The 17116-nt window shown below is 37.8% G+C and overlaps 1 protein-coding gene across 4 annotated transcripts in view; it reads right to left on the minus strand.

Annotated features, from left to right (window-relative positions):
• Nucleotides 1-4981: 4981 nt before the first annotated feature.
• LOC107569196 (MAGUK p55 subfamily member 2-like) overlaps nucleotides 4982-17116 on the minus strand; it is a 51096-nt gene continuing 38961 nt past the window's right edge. Inside the window, exons 6-12 of one of the 4 annotated variants that reach the window (XM_016255213.1) lie at nucleotides 14475-14606; nucleotides 14280-14382; nucleotides 13257-13325; nucleotides 8967-9128; nucleotides 8457-8659; nucleotides 5511-5639; nucleotides 4982-5422 (exon numbers count right to left, since the gene is read on the minus strand). In XM_016255213.1, the coding sequence (XP_016110699.1) occupies nucleotides 5246-5422; nucleotides 5511-5639; nucleotides 8457-8659; nucleotides 8967-9128; nucleotides 13257-13325; nucleotides 14280-14382; nucleotides 14475-14606 (975 nt within the window). In that variant the 3' untranslated portion in view covers nucleotides 4982-5245. The remainder of the gene's footprint in view (nucleotides 5423-5510; nucleotides 5640-8456; nucleotides 8660-8966; nucleotides 9129-13256; nucleotides 13326-14279; nucleotides 14383-14474; nucleotides 14607-17116) is intronic. The other 3 variants (XM_016255215.1, XM_016255216.1, XM_016255214.1) reach the window with 3 other exon arrangements.

Raw genomic sequence — 17116 nt, forward strand, 5'->3', positions numbered from 1 at the left:
TGTGTGTGTGTGTGTGTATATATATATATATATATATATATATATATATATATATAAAATATTAATTTTTGACTATTGAATCTTCACACTTAAAATATATATAGCTGCCTTTTAAATTTTAGGATCCTTCACACAAAAATGATTGATCTAGGATTTATTTAATTTTTAGTTTTTAAATTAAAATATAAATTTTAGGGATGAAAAGCTTTTCTTTTTAAACAATTTCTGCCTTTTAAATTTTTTTTAAAATCTTCATTACACATTTTCTTATAGCATTTTGACTAAGCCCCATGAAAAAAGAGAAAAAAATGGTTTTAATTAAAAACTTTTTTTAACTATAGAGGATTTCAAATCAGTGTCCATATCAGCTATAAAACAATTTCATAAATTCATATATCTGTACACAAAAATTGAGCATTAAGTCATTAAATCAATTGCATTTTATACAAAGTTAAGGTAACTTGTCTTGATCATTTACAGATGTACGTTAATATAGAATTTTTCTCTGCAGAGATTCCTGGCCACTTCAATGGCTGATTATACATTCTACTATATCCAGTAAGTACGACATTCATAAAATCTTCATAAGATCTTTCTATACCCTAGTAAAAAAGTAACATATTTAAAATACGTTTATGCCATACTAAGTAAAGTTCAAGTCTATTAACATATTTACTGACATATCGCTCAAGACTTACTGATATAAAACTTATAATTAAACTTTATTTGGAGTACTAGCCTACTTGTGCACAATGCACATTTATTAATATTAAGCTTTAAATTTGTTTTAATATCACTATTGATAAGGATTGTATGATCTTTTAATAATATCTGTCTTTAAATGCTAAAGTGTACCTGAAGTAGCCTATACTTGCAATAGTTCCACTTTAGCACAGTCAAATATACTTCAGCACTACCTGCACACAATTACAGTGCATTAAGCACAAAATTATTTGTTCGAATTTAACAGACTTTGGGTATAGGCCTACCAGTTTAGTATAGCAGAAGTACGGTTGCAGGGTATTTTTATTAAGCACATAAATGCGTAAATGTAAATGGTATGTTTATTTTTCACTAGGGTATGTAGGGAATACATTGAAGTGAAGGTTGTATGTCTGATGCTGTGCAGGACGTGGCTGACGCCGCTGCTGGGTCTGACTGTGAGTCTGTGCATACTGAGGTACTGCTGCAAAATCTGCAGTAAAGTCTCAGACACTGACTCAGTTCTGGACCTGTCAAACAGCGACCATGTCTATGTGATTCCCAACCCCATTCATGTGAGAGAAGAGAGAGACGAACCAGATGAGATAAGCTCTCATGATGACTCTGAGTTCACACCGCCACCATATGAACTAGAGTGTCCACCACCGTCATATGCAGAGGTACGTCTATCTAGCTGTCTGTCTATCTAGCTATCTAAAAAGTCGTCGCTTGTCTATTGGCTGATTTTTGGCAGGTTTTGGGTACCTTTCAGCAGGTCAGAGTTGCACATTAGCTCAAACCAGCTATGACCTGTTTAGGACAGCTTCAGCTAGTTTTATCTATTCTACAGAATATATCACTTAATGTATGTTGAAATGCTGTTTCAACAGACTTATAATATTTGTAATTGTTTTGTTTTTTTTACAGTCTAGCGTTAAATTAAATATTTCTGATGTTCAAGTGACTCCAGACACTTCCGACGTGCCACCGCCACCGTACTGCCCACCTTTAAATATGATGTCACAATCATCCAATCAACAATAGACACTTCTGAATATATATTTTTGTTTGTGTGATAACTAATACATGTTTTTATTCTCATAACTGGAATTGTGAGTGAAAGTTCGCACCAAATAGGCAGTTTGTAAGAACAAAAAAGTGTACTGCTTTTGTGAACCACGTGAAGAGGAGTGGCTGAAATGTAACCATATTTCCATGTATTATGTAAATCCTGGGTAACACTTTACTTGAAGGGGTGTGCATAAGACTGACATGACACCTTCATAATCATGACATGACACGTCATGAATATGAAGGAGGTTTTATGCATGTTTATGACAACTGTCATTAAGTGTCATTCGCTCAGTTATGTAATTTTTAATGCAAATATGACATTATTTGACCTAACCCTAACCTAACCCTACCCCTAACCATAGCCCATAACAAAGACATCTCAAACAATGTCATCTTTGCATTAAAAATGACATAACTGAGCGAATGACACTTAATGACAGTTGTTATAAACATGCATAAAAACCTTCATATTCATGACATGTGTCATGTCATGATTATGAAGGTGTCATGTCAGTCTTATGCACACCCCTTCAAGTAAAGTGTAACCAAATCCTGAATAACTGAATTACTTAGAGTTAGTAAAATGCTTACGTGGACTATCAAAATAAAGTGCAACCAGATAAATTCTAAAATTATTGCTATATATTAAATATACGCTTTTACTGACATGTTTCAATGGTGTCAGATAGAGCTAATAAAAAAGTAAATGTAGCACCATGTTAAAGCAGGTATTATGTAGAATTTAAGACATTCTTTTAGCTTCATTTTGGATAGATTATTTATTCCAGGACTGAACTTCCAGTGCTTTCACCTAATTAGTTATTGCTTTGTTTGTGTTAATCATAACTTGAACGTCTGAACTTTTCTTTGACACACACAGACACACGCAATGTTGGATGCAACTTCTGTAGATGAATTTGTAGCGTTAAATCGCTATATGAAAATATCGAAGTGAGATGAGATGTGAATGCATGTATTGTGAATATTTTGAAAGGTGTTTTGAAATATCTTCTGGAAGACAGGGTCAGCTCTATGCACCCTGCTTTTCAACATAAATGTGCTGCTGATTTTCAAAAAAATATTGAATCTTCTGTGTAAATTGGGGATGACTGTGTATGCTGAATAACATTCTGTTACAGTAATTAAATATGATGATCTTCAATCTTTGTGAAGAACTGACCAATATGTCCTTCTGTCTTATACTGCTGCATAGCAGCCCCACACAAAAGCTCACAGAAACAAAGGAAATCATGGAATAAAATAATAGGAATAGGTTTTTTGTCTTTCGCAAAGCATCTGGTTTTTTAATAAGACTTTTATTATATATATACTGTAATTACTGGTAACTATTAAAAAACCTTTGTAAAAGCTATATGTGCACAAACATGTGAGGGAAAATACTTTCAAGAACCATATATCAATTTGGCTACTTGCCAAATGAATAAATGAACTTGATCTGCTGATTTTAGTTGATTATATTTTATTATGTGAGAAGAGAATGTGGAGTGATATGAGAGACACATGTCAGAAATCACTTTCCTGGGCAAAGGTGAATTATACAGTTTACCAGCGTTACAGAAAAATATATGACTGCAGAATGCTGCGATTGATCGGTCACAGTGAAACATTCTAGAATTCTTGTATTGGAACGATAACATTTAAATCGTAAATCCTTATATAATGCATAAAGACCAAAGTAGTAATTTTAAAGCTTTCTATATATTTTTATCATGTCTTGAGTTTAGGTTTCAGTATTGTGAAGCACTCCTGTTCAAGACCGAGACGGCAGAAAGCATTTGTTTTCTTTATTTTATAAAAGCACAACGTTTTGTTGATATTGTGAGTGCACACAAATAAGACCAGACCCTTTACAGTTTAGAATGATGTATTACTCTTACCTTTATGAGCAAAAATGACTGCATATTTTAAGTTGTTTCCACTTTTAGAAAAAAATGCAAGTGATGGCGCTGGCGCCTCCATGTCCTGCAGAACGCGCTTCTGCTTCCACTCTCCGCACAAACGATTGGATAATACGCATCTAACAGCGCACATTTATCTAGGTTAAACATTTAAACTAACCTGTTTTATAAACTAAACTAAATATAATCACTTTTCCATTACATACAAAACTGAACTATTTTAATAGCTGAAACAGTAGTATAAGCTTTTTTGGGGAAAAGGGGAAAAAAGACGGGCTTGGGCCTATATTTGAGGCCCGTGCAGCACTCTAATCCACTTCATCCAATGCCATTTTATTCTCATCTGTGAGCATGCTCTTGTTTTATGTATTTTAGGTGTGTAAATGTATAATTGCCTTTTCATTATTTTTTAATAATGTTAAAACAACAAAAAATAAATGTATTTTAAAGATGTAAAGATGTATCTAAAATGTATTTTAGAATTAGACAGCCTTTCCACACAGGCTTACGCTGGTAACTCATCAGTGGATTTTCCTCGTCAATTTAGGCTATATTTTTTCGCACTTTTCTCATTCTATATTTCTGACGTTCCAAAAGTGCCTCCTACTGGCAGAGAATGTCTGTTCATTTTCAATAATCCAGTCTGTAGTTTTTGTTCAGATCAATGCGAAAATCCACCCACATAACCCCGTTTTAAATTAATATAATAATGTATACTTCTGGCTCACCCCTGGTTTAAACGCTCAATTGAGGTTTATCATTTTATAATTTATTTAGTTTTTGTGAAAACCTGTATCTGAACTGTAAATCAGTTGCTATTTCGTGGTCTACAACATAAAAGAAAGCCATTATAACATGTACATGAAAAATGTAGAAACATTGGACAACTATGGGGCACCATTGTGCAGCAGCAAGAATCACAACAAAAAAGGAACCTCAAGGTTGATCTAGGAAAATGTGTGCAAATGTATAGGGCCCCATTCCTATATTTTGCCTGGGGCCCCCAATTCACTAAATCCGCCCCCGAAGACCAATCAATTTCAAATGACGTATATCGTGACATATTTTGCTTTTGTCATTCTCTGAACTGAAATTGATTTTGTACTAACGAATGTTACAAGAAATAACGCAAACGAATCGAACATTCACAGGAATATGACACGCCAAACCACTCTTCAATTCTGCTTTTAAAACATCAAAACTAAACAATCCCTGCAAAACACTACGTAATCATATAGCATTGATATATCCAATGTGATTCTGAATAGCTTTATTGTAACGTAGGGTGTTAAAACATATTCTACAGGTTCTATACAAATATACAGCCCTACTCTCACAGGAATAACAAACGTACAGCACTGTACAGAACTCCTTTAAACAAATACAGATATACATATCAGCTTCGTTTCTTTACAAAATAATAAACTAGCTTTGTATCGTCATGTTTTTTTGTGCAAAAATCTAAAGAACAGGCAAGTTCACATAGATTACAGCAGTTAACTAGACTCCTAGCCACTTTGAGAAATTCAGACAGAAGAACCCAACTGCTCTCAGAAGACCCAGCTGACAGGAACCCACTGGTGGTCTGTGTTGAGTCTGTCCAGTGCCCTCCTGAGGCTGCGGTATGCTCCGTCCAGGTTGTCATTCACAATGCTCAGGTCAAAATAGTGACTGTATGCCCTCTGGATCCTTTCGCTCTCATCCACTGTCCGTTTGAGCTCTGAGTCCTAGAGAGAGATTAAATGAGAGAGACTCAAGGAACATAGTCAACATTCAAGGAACTAATCATTCTGAGGGCATGAAGAAAGAAATTACCGTCAGCTGTTTATTCACAACACCAGCCTCAATGGCAGATCTGTTCATGTCTTTCAGAACCTCGAAGTTTGGGGCTTCGATGAACACCACATATGGAAGAAACTCGGCTGTTCGCAGAACTTTCAGCGCCTGTTGGAAAACAATGAAACATGAAATGAGGTGATAATTGTAGAACTATATTTGTAAAATTGCCCAATAGACTTCCATTTAAATACAAATAATCTGCATCAGGTATTAGTAGTATTTAGCCTAGAATATTTATATGAACAGTCAAATTTTGTAACTAGAGTGCAATAGCTGGGTTCCAGAAGTGGAATGGACATAAGGGACCATTTTTTTAAATTGAGATTTATATGTCATATGGAATCTGAATAAATAAGCTTTCCATTGATATATGGTTTGTTAGGATAGGACAATATTTGGCTGAGATACAACTATGAAAATCTGGAATCTGAGGGTGCAGAAAAATTTAAATATGGAGAAAACTGCCTTTAAAGTTGTCCAAATCAAGTCCTTAGCAATGCATATTACTAAACAAAATGTAATTAAGTTAAGTAATACAGTGGGAAATCTGCAAAATGTCTTCATGGAACATGATCTTAATATCCTAATGATTTTTGGCATTAAAGAAAAAGCGATATTTTGCCCCATACAATGTATTGTTGGCTATTGCTACAAATATACCCGTGCTACTTATGACTGGTTTTGTGGTCCAGGGTCACAAATAGTTTTATATTTCTCCAAAATACCCAAGATGGCTTGAAGAACACAGATAAGCCATGTACTGTATAGTCGCAGTTGTGTTTATTGTCTTCATGTTTGATCAGTTAAAGCGTTTCTCTCTTCTTTTTTCCAGTTACAACAATAGTTGGACCCCTTTGTCAGGGCTCCAGACTGCGACGCGTCCATTTTTTCTGCCGGTGCGACTAAATTTCGTGAGCAGTTGCACTGGCACAACCACCGCGTTGCCCAACTCCTAAGCGCTGCCATTTCTGTTGCATATGAGAAACATCAAACGGCAAGCGTGACAAAACAGCGCGACCGTTTATCAGCTCGGACCAATAATTGAGTGCAGCGCAAGCAAACTGATCCGAGCTCAGAACAGCTTTACTCGGGACCCAGTGTTGATCTCGCGACACCCTACAGCACAGCGCTGCGAGATCCAGCTAGAAGCGTTTGAACTCGCCGCAGAATGAATAAAGGTTGCTGTGAGATCTAGCCAGAAGTATTCAAGTTCTGCACAGAATTCTCTGTTATAAACAGATCAAACAGCGCTGATGTAGAAAATAAGAAGCAGTAACGCTAACTGTAACCATGGTGTTGTGGCAGAACGAGTCGACTGTTATTACATTATTCATTTCAGGGTTTGTACAACCTTTTGAGAGAGAAATTCAAGCACTTTTCAATGACTTTCAACTATTTCCAGCAATTTAAAGCTCTAAAAATGATCCAATTTAAATGTTTTGAATGGGATGACCAAAATATACTGTGTGGTAAACACTTACTTAAAATAAAATTTTAAAAAGACATCAAATTACCACTATAACCAGTAGATGGCAGCAGAGGAGCTCTTATTGGCTTATTAGTCATTCATTTCCTTTTTTTTGATATTATAAAATCACTATTATAAAATATCAAATCATCAAGAAAACAAATTTTGTCAAAGTTTTACACTTTTCATGTGTTTGAAGTAAGAAAAGTCACAAAGTGCCTTGAAAAACAAACTTTGTTCAATTTGCAACCGAATCACTCAAAGAGCATTCCTTTGAAAATCGCTAAAGCTGTCAGCCAGTTCAATATAATAGGCGACTATAAAAGAATAATGGAACAGTTAATGAGAGTAGAATATATAATTTTTTCATATAAAATATACTGTTTTGAATCAAAGAAAATTTTGTAAACTTCTCAACTCCGGCTCAGTGCTTTACTGTCGAATGTGCATAACCAGAAATAAATGTGTAACATTATTAGTAACTGCACTTTAAAACAAAATAGTATATTTATGATTAAATTATCTTTGTTTTTAATACCCCCCAGCGCTACCAAATCTGTAGAACGTACTGCCGCTGGTGCCACTACTCAGAAATGTTAGTCTTGAGCCCTGAGTCTATTTATTATCAAAGCATTTGTCAGTAATACAGTTAAAATGGGGAAAATATGTGAATGATTGCATTGCAGGCTGATTTAAGGTGTGCCCCTAAATTTTCTGCTTGGCGCTCCTAAAAATTTTCAATCAGGGGCTACAGTGCTCCTAGTAAAAAATAGTTAGTCTGGAGCCCTGTTTGTCCATATTAACGATTTCCTGGAACATCATAAGTTATGTACATACAACTGTCTATTGTTATATACCTGTACATACAATTGTCGATTTGTATATTTTTTATTCCTTATTTTACTTGTTCTATTTTATTTATTTATTTTTATCTGTGTTTTTTTGTTCTGTCACTGTCATTCTGTTACACTGTGGAAGCTTCTGTCATGAAAACAAATTCCTCGTATGTGTAAACATACCTGGCAATAAAGCTCATTCTTATTCTGATTCTGATTATATTACTTTTGTGAGGCATATTTGGAGTTTCCGCACAAGGACGCCTTACACTATGAATGAAACATACATTAATATGTTTACAATGCTCCATAATGCTCACAGCACCCTATTCTAGGTAAAAATAGGTAAAAATAATAATCTTTCATTAAAAATCTAATTTTATGCCCTTAATGTTATGGCAGTTTTTCCCTGTGGTATCGAATATCATTTTTTATAGGTATTTAGATAAAAAAAAACTAGTATTTTGTTTCTTTAAATCAAAGTTTGTATGTGTTTGAATGTTGTGATTCACCTTTCCCTATGGGAAAATAAAATGGAAAAATATTTCAGGAATCAGCACTGTTGAAAAAGTGGCCACTAATGCACTCTTTAGGATATCGAAAATTTTCAAAGAGCACCTGCGGATTGACATCCAGAATGCAAATCTTGCCGGAGTCCACAACCTCATGAATGGAGTCGATCTTGGTGCCGTACAGGTTTCCGTCATATTCCCCGTGTTCAAGAAAACGGCCACATTTGATGTCAGCTTCCATCTCGCTGCGAGACATAAACAGGTACATCTGCCCCTCCTTCTCATCCACCTTGGGTTTACGAGATGTGTCTGTCCAGAGGGACAAAAAGAGCTGATTAACAATAGCACTGCAAATAATCAGATTTACACACATGTATGTTTTATTTATTCATATTAAGTAAATTTTTAATGTTTACATGTAATTTTTGGATGGTTCTGAGTTGTTTGGTTGGTTGGTTGTTTCTGATTAAGGTTGCATTACTGATAAATTATTAGTTAATAATTATAATAATAATAATAAAAGTAAATGTGGTCCCACTTGAATCACATCCAACATGAAGACAATTTTAATATTTAATGCATAAATATTAAATACAAAATATAAATATGCACTGACAAGGTGTGGTGGTTCCATAACGGTGTGGGTCCGACACCAAAACTTTATTTTTCAAGCTGCGGCGGCCCACACCCTGTGCTCCAATCAGAACCAGCGTCTTCCTGCGGAACGGAGGCACCTTGGCCACTTCCTCGTAGATCCTCAACTCATGTCGGTCGAACTCTGGTATGGTGAAAGATCTCATCTATTGTTAGTCTGATTTAGCCACTATATCGAAATGTATCATTTGTCAGTTCCAGTTCAGCTTGTCAGATAAATATGGCTTTTATTGAGGTTCAATTTATTCTATTTCTCATTTTCTTTCAGTCAACTAACACATTTCAGTTTGTGAACCTGAAGTACCTCTCCTGAAATGGAACTGACTACAAACTCATTATACAAACGACTGCCATTTTAACATGAAACAAACGTTAGGTTACTTGCGTAACCCCGGTTCTCTGAGAACAGAGCGAGGTATCTCACTATGGGAACACCCCCAGGCGTGATAGACTATGGAAGCACCAATTACACCACGTCTGTCTGAAGGACAGACCAATCACAGCTCATGACAAGGAGCCCACCCCCTGCCTATATATACAGCTGTGATCCCCAAAACAGCATTCTAAGCATGCTCTTCCCCCGTGTAATGCGAGTAAGGAAGCTTAGTGTGATACCTCGCTCTGTTCTCAGAGAACTGGGTAACCTAACGTTCTCTTTCAAACAATCACTTGTTATCTCACTATGAGAATGATATAGCCAACTCCCATAACGCATGCTTCCGGAGCCGCAGAACAGATTCGAAAAGGAAGAAAGATAACCTTTCAATTCTCCAAAGAGCCAACTTTAAGAACCGCATGAGCGATCCTCAACTCATGTCGGTCGAACTCTGGTATGGTGAAAGATCTCATCTATTGTTAGTCTGATTTAGCCACTATATCGAAATGTATCATTTGTCAGTTCCAGTTCAGCTTGTCAGATAAATATGGATTTTATTGAGGTTCAATTTATTCTATTTCTCATTTTCTTTCAGTCAACTAACACATTTCAGTTTGTGAACCTGAAGTACCTCTCCTGAAATGGAACTGACTACAAACTCATTATACAAACGACTGCCATTTTAACATGAAACAAACGTTAGGTTACTTGCGTAACCCCGGTTCTCTGAGAACAGAGCGAGGTATCTCACTATGGGAACACCCCCAGGCGTGATAGACTATGGAAGCACCAATTACACCACGTCTGTCTGAAGGACAGACCAATCACAGCTCATGACAAGGAGCCCACCCCCTGCCTATATATACAGCTGTGATCCCCAAAACAGCATTCTAAGCATGCTCTTCCCCCGTGTAATTGTGAGTAAGGAAGCTTAGTGTGATACCTCGCTCTGTTCTCAGAGAACCAGGTAACCTAACGTTCTCTTTCAAACAATCACTTGTTATCTCACTATGAGAATGATATAGCCAACTCCCGTAACGCATGCTTCCGGAGCCGCAGAACAGATTCGAAAAGGAAGAAAGATAACCTTTCAATTCTCCAAAGAGCCAACTTTAAGAACCGCATGAGCCAATGAAGGCGCAGTGACATCAAGACGGTAAAATCTGATAAATGTTTGCGGGGAAGTCCAACTTGCCGCCGCACAAATACTCCCACCAAAATCCCCTTGAACAACGCCCATGACGTACCATTACCTTGCGTATAATGGGTCCTAAGGCCCTCTGGGGAATGAAGACCCATAGATGTATAGGCTATTTCAATTGCCTCCACCATCCAGTGGGAGAGGCGCTGCGAGGAGATCGGCTTACCCTTACAATGAGTGGCCCATGAAACGAATAACTGACCATCCTTTCTGAAGGATCGTGTCTTCTTTACATAATAGCGTAACGCTCGTACAGGACACAAAGTGTGCAATTTCCTCTCCTCTGAAGAAGATAATGGAGGAGGGTAAAATGCACGCAACTCCAAAGCAGAGCAGTTATAATCTGAATCACTGACTTTGGAAACGAAAGCCAGGTTTGGCAGCAGTGTAACTTTGCTGTCATCCGGACTAAAATTTAGACATGACATGCCTTGTCGCTTGATGAAGTGACATTTAGTGCCCTCACAGACTTTGAGCGATGAAGCGTTCCATTTTCCCAGGGAGGGAGGGGCTGGCCGATGAGAGAGTGGTCCGCCTGTTTGGATGCAGGTGGTGAGCCACTGACTGTTCGACCGTGGGAGGGTTAGAGAGCCCAAGCCCCTCCATCTCACTCACATCGAGACACGAGTAACCCTTGACGGGCACACGATGACAAAAAGGGTTTATCCCATGACCGCTTTATCGCTGCCATACACGCCGGCACAACGGGAAGCAGTTGTTTCGCTGGGGGAAGGTGGGAAGGGAGCCTTTTCCTGTCATAGATATCCCGTTTAAAGGGTTACTCCACCCCGAAATGAAAATTTTGTCATTTATCCCCCATGTCGTTCCAAACCCATAAAAGCTTAGTTTGTCTTCAGAACACAATTTAAGATATTTTGGATGAAAACCGGGAGGCTTGTGACTGTCCCATTGACTGCCTAGTAAATTACATTGTCAAGGTCCAGAAAAGTATGAAAGACATCGTCAGAATAGTCCGTCTGCCATCAGTGGTTCAACGTAACATTATGAAGCAACGAGAATTTTTGTACGTGAAGAAAACAAAAATACCGACTTTATTCAACAATTTGTCTCCTCTGTGTCTCTCCGCATCACCGTAACCCCATTTTAGAGAAAATCCACTGGACGCAAGCAGAGTACGCTCTTCTGTGTCAGCCGTGCTGCACAAATGCACTGTTTTCGTTCAAATCAAAGCGTAACTACACATAGAAAATGTATCCTTGTGTCGAGGCTGATACAGAATAGCGTTCGCAGTTTGCGTCCACTGGATATTCTCTAAAATGGCGCTACGGTGATGCGGAGAGACACAGAGGAGACGAATTGTTGAATAAAGTCGTTATTTTTGTTTTCTTCGCATACAAAAAGTATTCTTGTCGCTTCTGATGGCAGATGGACTATTCTGACAATGTCTTTCATACTTTTCTGGACCTTGACAGTGTAATTTACTTGGCAGTCAATGGGACAGTCACAAGCCTCCCGGTTTTCATCCAAAATATCTTAAATTGTGGTCGGAAGACAAACAAAGCTTTTACGGGTTTGGAACGACATGGGGTAAGTGATTAATGACAAAATTTTCATTTTGGGGTGGAGTATCCCTTTAACTCCCAGATCCCCGGGAGTTACAGGCCAAGCGATGCCAAGCTTAGCTGCAGCACGTTTACAGACCTCAACTAGGTCGCAATCCACCACCGTCGATGCCACATCGCCACTCTGCGCGCTCACGGGCCTGGACACTTGGGCTGCAGACAGGATAGCATCATCCTCCTCATCATCCGGCTCATCTCGGAGGAGGCGAGCTAGCATCTCCTCATCTCCCTCGACCTCATCGCCCTGGTCGAAAAGCGGTGCAAACTCAGGGGACTCCGAATCCATAATATCCCCCCACGAAGAAAGATCACACAGGGGAGAGGGTTGGGCCCCCTTTGCCAAAGGAGGGACAGCGGAGAGAACCGGATCGTCTTTGGAAGATGCCGCCACTCGAAGCCTTCTCTCTAGAATCCTGGCCGGCATTACACGACAGTGCGAACAGCTTTCCACATCCTCCAGTGCGGCCTGGGCATGCTTGACACCCATGCATGCGATACACATCGGATGTGAATCCCTGCCCGAGATCATGAATCCGCATGCTGTCGGACATGAGCGCGAAGGGGCATCCTTCCCTTTCTCTGCCGTGACCTTGGACACTGACATGGTGAGTCAAATATCCCCTAGCCTTAGATAGCCTTAAGTCATTAGCTAGGATAGGAAAAACCACTAATTACAGCGAAGCAAAGAAGCTCAGTAACGAGCAGAAAATCTGCAACAGATTTTAGCTTTTCTTTTTGACTACACTGCATTTGGCAACGTCAACTTGACGGTATGTCTACGAACTGAAAGCAGCACAGCCTAGGTGCTGAAGGAAAGTCTTGACGGGGAAGAGAACAAGAATGCCATTTCGGGGATCACAGCTGTATATATAGGGAGAGGGTGGGCTCCTTGTCATGAGCTGTGATTGGTCCATCCTTCGGAAAGACGTGGTGTAATTGGTGCTTCCATAGTCTATCACGCCTGGGGGCGTTCCCATAGTGAGATACCGAGCGATTGTTTGAAAGACAACTGACTTCAACAACAACAATCACAACAGAGAACAAGAGTACGACACATGCGTATCCGTCGCACTGGACAGCAGCCATCTTTACCGGCGTTCTTGGTGGTCAAGTACATCATCTTCTTCTTCTTTTTACCCCCAATCCCTGCACACAGAGGCCCTGCGGACATCAGCACACATCCTGGTAGTATAAACACACAGAATGACTCCTGTCTACTACAGGAGACAAACACATCAAATCTTTTAGATCCTTCCAATGTAATTACTGTAGTTTACAGAGCAAAATAACAGCATACCGATTTGGAATGATTTGAGGATGAATAAATAATGGCCTTTTCCTATAATTTACAGCAAAGAGTTCTTTATTATGTGAATCATGCTGATATTCCTACAGGGGGCACTACTCTGTAATAATTAGGAATAAATAGGAACAGTTTAATGAACCTTTTTTAAAAGTATGCATATGTGTTTTAAGATTTGTATCATATTTGATACATCAGGCTTTTATGGTTCATATAGTATGATATAGGTGAATATGGAGCTCATACTCAAGGAGGAAAAAACACCCCAGATTTATTCAAAGGCACAAACTGAGCAAAAATATGCTATTTGGTGCAGATGTTGCTATTTATATGTAAAAAATATTAATATTAAATTCTGATTTGTAATGTAAATCAATTAGTTCTTTATAGCAGTGTCACAGCATACTTACATAAAATTCAAATAAATTTACTTTGTCACTTTATATTGCTCAAAAATATGTCTTAAGATGATATTTAATTTTTAGAGCTCTGTAGTTTTTATTGTGTGGGCAAAACATATAATGCAATGCAATATACAATGATGACTGCGAGATGGACAAATATAAACACTCCTCAAACGCCTCACATTTTAGATGATGCTCATGATTTTTCTAAAAATTTACGATGTGTGGATAATAAAGTACATCTAAGTTGCTTCAGTCCAGGAAATGTTATCTTAAAAAAATATTAATAATAACAATATAAAAGTTATTCGTTATAAAAACAATGTGTTTTTACAATGTGTTTCAAAGACATGTGTACCCCGACCTGAATTCATTATATATGAATATCTTTAGTGCCCTGTGTCCTACCTGTGCTAGAGAGCTCCAGATCTCTCTTGACAAATGCTTTTCTTTTCTCCTCTAGCAGCTGACTGGGGATCAGGCCTGCACTGCCTCCTTCCAGATGACATGCCTGCAGGTGAGACCAGAGTCAAGGTGAGACCACCATACAGAGCTTAAGGATCACCAACATATATTCACACACACACACACATGTGCAAGCACCTGCCACCAGTTGGGGTCCTCCTGGTTGAAGATCTGAAGGATGTCTCCACTGCTGAATTTGAGTCCAGCTTCTTTACAGGGGATCAAGTTGTCATGAGAGGGGTCATAGTCAAAGTGACACTTTACAAAGAGCTGCAGATAGACAGACAGACAGACAGACAGACAGAGCAAGAGAGAGAGAGAGAGAGGGGGAGAGAGGGAGAAAAGAGTAAAGACAGAGAAACACATGGACATATTATTATTGAATATGTCCATCAATCAGAGTGTCATACTGACAGCCTGTTGAAAACTTTAGTGGTGTATGTCTAGCATAAATGAAAGTGGGCACATCTATCTCTAGTGATTCCTTATATTGTCAACATAAATATACACTCTTTTATGTTGATTTTAGGTTGATTTTAATACAACTTTTTTCCTGTTACATGAAGGTCAAAATAAAACCATATTCTATCTTCTACTTGTTTACCTCTTTCACACAGACTTTTAATCTTAAAACAGGAAAATCCATAATCAAAATATGAATTAATATTTTTATAAGAATACTATACCATAATACTAATTATTAACGATTATGAATAATTTATAAAAACAATTTATAAAAATATGAACTATGAAAAAATAATGTTTTACACAAATGAAACCTCTCCTTATTTGTGCAGTCACTTATATCACAATTAAAAAATGTTTTCCCAATGAAATTGTGTCCCAAAGAAGGGTTGTTTTTCCCCAAAAGTTAGTGTGCTTTTTTTACTTAGTAGACATGAGTGTCCGTATCAGCTTGAGATGAAATGTGTGAGGGGAAAATAAATCAATATCATTAAATATTTTATTGCCATTCAAACTGTAATCTGTCAAAGTGTGAAATATTGTGTTTATCATTATAAATTATAAATTGAATACTAGCCCTAGTGAAAAAGAAGTAGGCTACTCTGTAAGTGTACTGCCAAAATAGACTGACAAGCATTTATATTAAATAAAATATAGGCCTACATTAAATGTGACTTTTCAAATAACACACTACAGTTAAAATTATAATCAAGTATTTACATTTGCTTTAGAATGCTAGTCAACACATTAAAATAAGTGTGCTTCTGTAAAGCACAACAAAAGATGTCTAAACCATAATGATTTAAAATGTACTTTAAGGTAAATCTTTTGATTTGACATCATTTACAATGCATAATAAAAAGTGTAATAATAGACAGCAATACAAATAACAATAAAAGATAGATAACAATAAAAATAGTCATAAAAGTGTAATACATTTAAATACACTTTTTTATCTCATTAATATTATACTATCTGCAAGTAATTTTTTTTATTTGAAAAAGTACCCTGTATATACTATTTTGATTTGAAGATTTGACATACACTACAAGTAAACATTCAATATAATTAGGCACACCTCTTTGTCAAATGGAAAAACTAGCCAAACAAGATGTAGGAGGAGAAGACTTTCAGCAAACACGGGTTCAAAATAACATGCGGGTGAGTAAATTAAAATGGGATTTTTATTTTTGGTTGAACTATCCCTTCAAGAGACATTTCAGTGCCTATAATCCTGTTGTCATGGCAACTGTAGTCCCCTGCAGTCCAGTGGAATGTTGCTATTAGGTGCTGGAACGTCAACACACAGAAAATATGCCTGGATTACATCATTCAGACAGTCAACAGCAAGCATCCTTCACACACAACATAACACATGCCAACAATACCATCTGCCAGCACAAACACCTACAGCAGCTCTCAAAAACATGAATATTCACATCACTGAAGCGTGCATCACATTAGTAACATGACGCTGTGATGTCCATTCCCATATTGGCAGCAGGCACAGGAAGCTGTTCATTTATTTTGGGATCAAATAAAGACAGGCACAGATGGGACACTCTGAATATGGCACCATATGGGCAGAGAAACAGAACTTCACTCATTTGATTCTCATTTAATAAGATGGAGATCTCAGAAAAGCAGAAAGCGGGGAAGATCCGCAGTATAACACAGCTGAAAATGTGAGAGGGCAGACTTGTCAATAGGTGGGGTGGCACAGCATCAAAAACAGGAAGGGCTTTGGCATACTGCACCAAATCTCCCAGCATGCATTGGCAGAGAGACAGGTACCCGAACCCTGCAGTTTGATCTCAAAGATGTTGATATAGAGACATTTTGAACCAAGGTTATTGCAGTAGATGTCAGTTACATGTGTGTTCACATGTTTGTGTCAGCATGTGAGCATTTTGGTTCCATCTGGGTCTGACCCTTACAACAGATTAATGACTGACAGCCTAAATAGCCAATCAAATCACTGTGACAAGTCTTGTTATTATCCATTTTGGGCAAATTCCTTTTTTGGCACATTCATATACAAAGTATCCATATACTAAGACTGAGAGGGCAGACTTGTCAATAGGTGGGGTGGCACAGCATCAAAAACAGGAAGGGCTTTGGCATACTGCACCAAATCTCCCAGCATGCATTGGCAGAGAGACAGGTACCCGAACCCTGCAGTTTGATCTCAAAGATGTTGATATAGAGACATTTTGAACCAAGGTTATTGCAGTAGATGTCAGTTACATGTGTGTTCACATGTTTGTGTCAGCATGTGAGCATTTTGGTTCCATCTGGGTCTGACCCTTACAACA

Source organism: Sinocyclocheilus grahami, unplaced genomic scaffold (genome assembly GCF_001515645.1).
Source record: "Sinocyclocheilus grahami isolate Dianchi unplaced genomic scaffold, SAMN03320097.WGS_v1.1 scaffold1321.1, whole genome shotgun sequence".
NCBI classification, from domain to species: domain Eukaryota; kingdom Metazoa; phylum Chordata; class Actinopteri; order Cypriniformes; family Cyprinidae; genus Sinocyclocheilus; species Sinocyclocheilus grahami.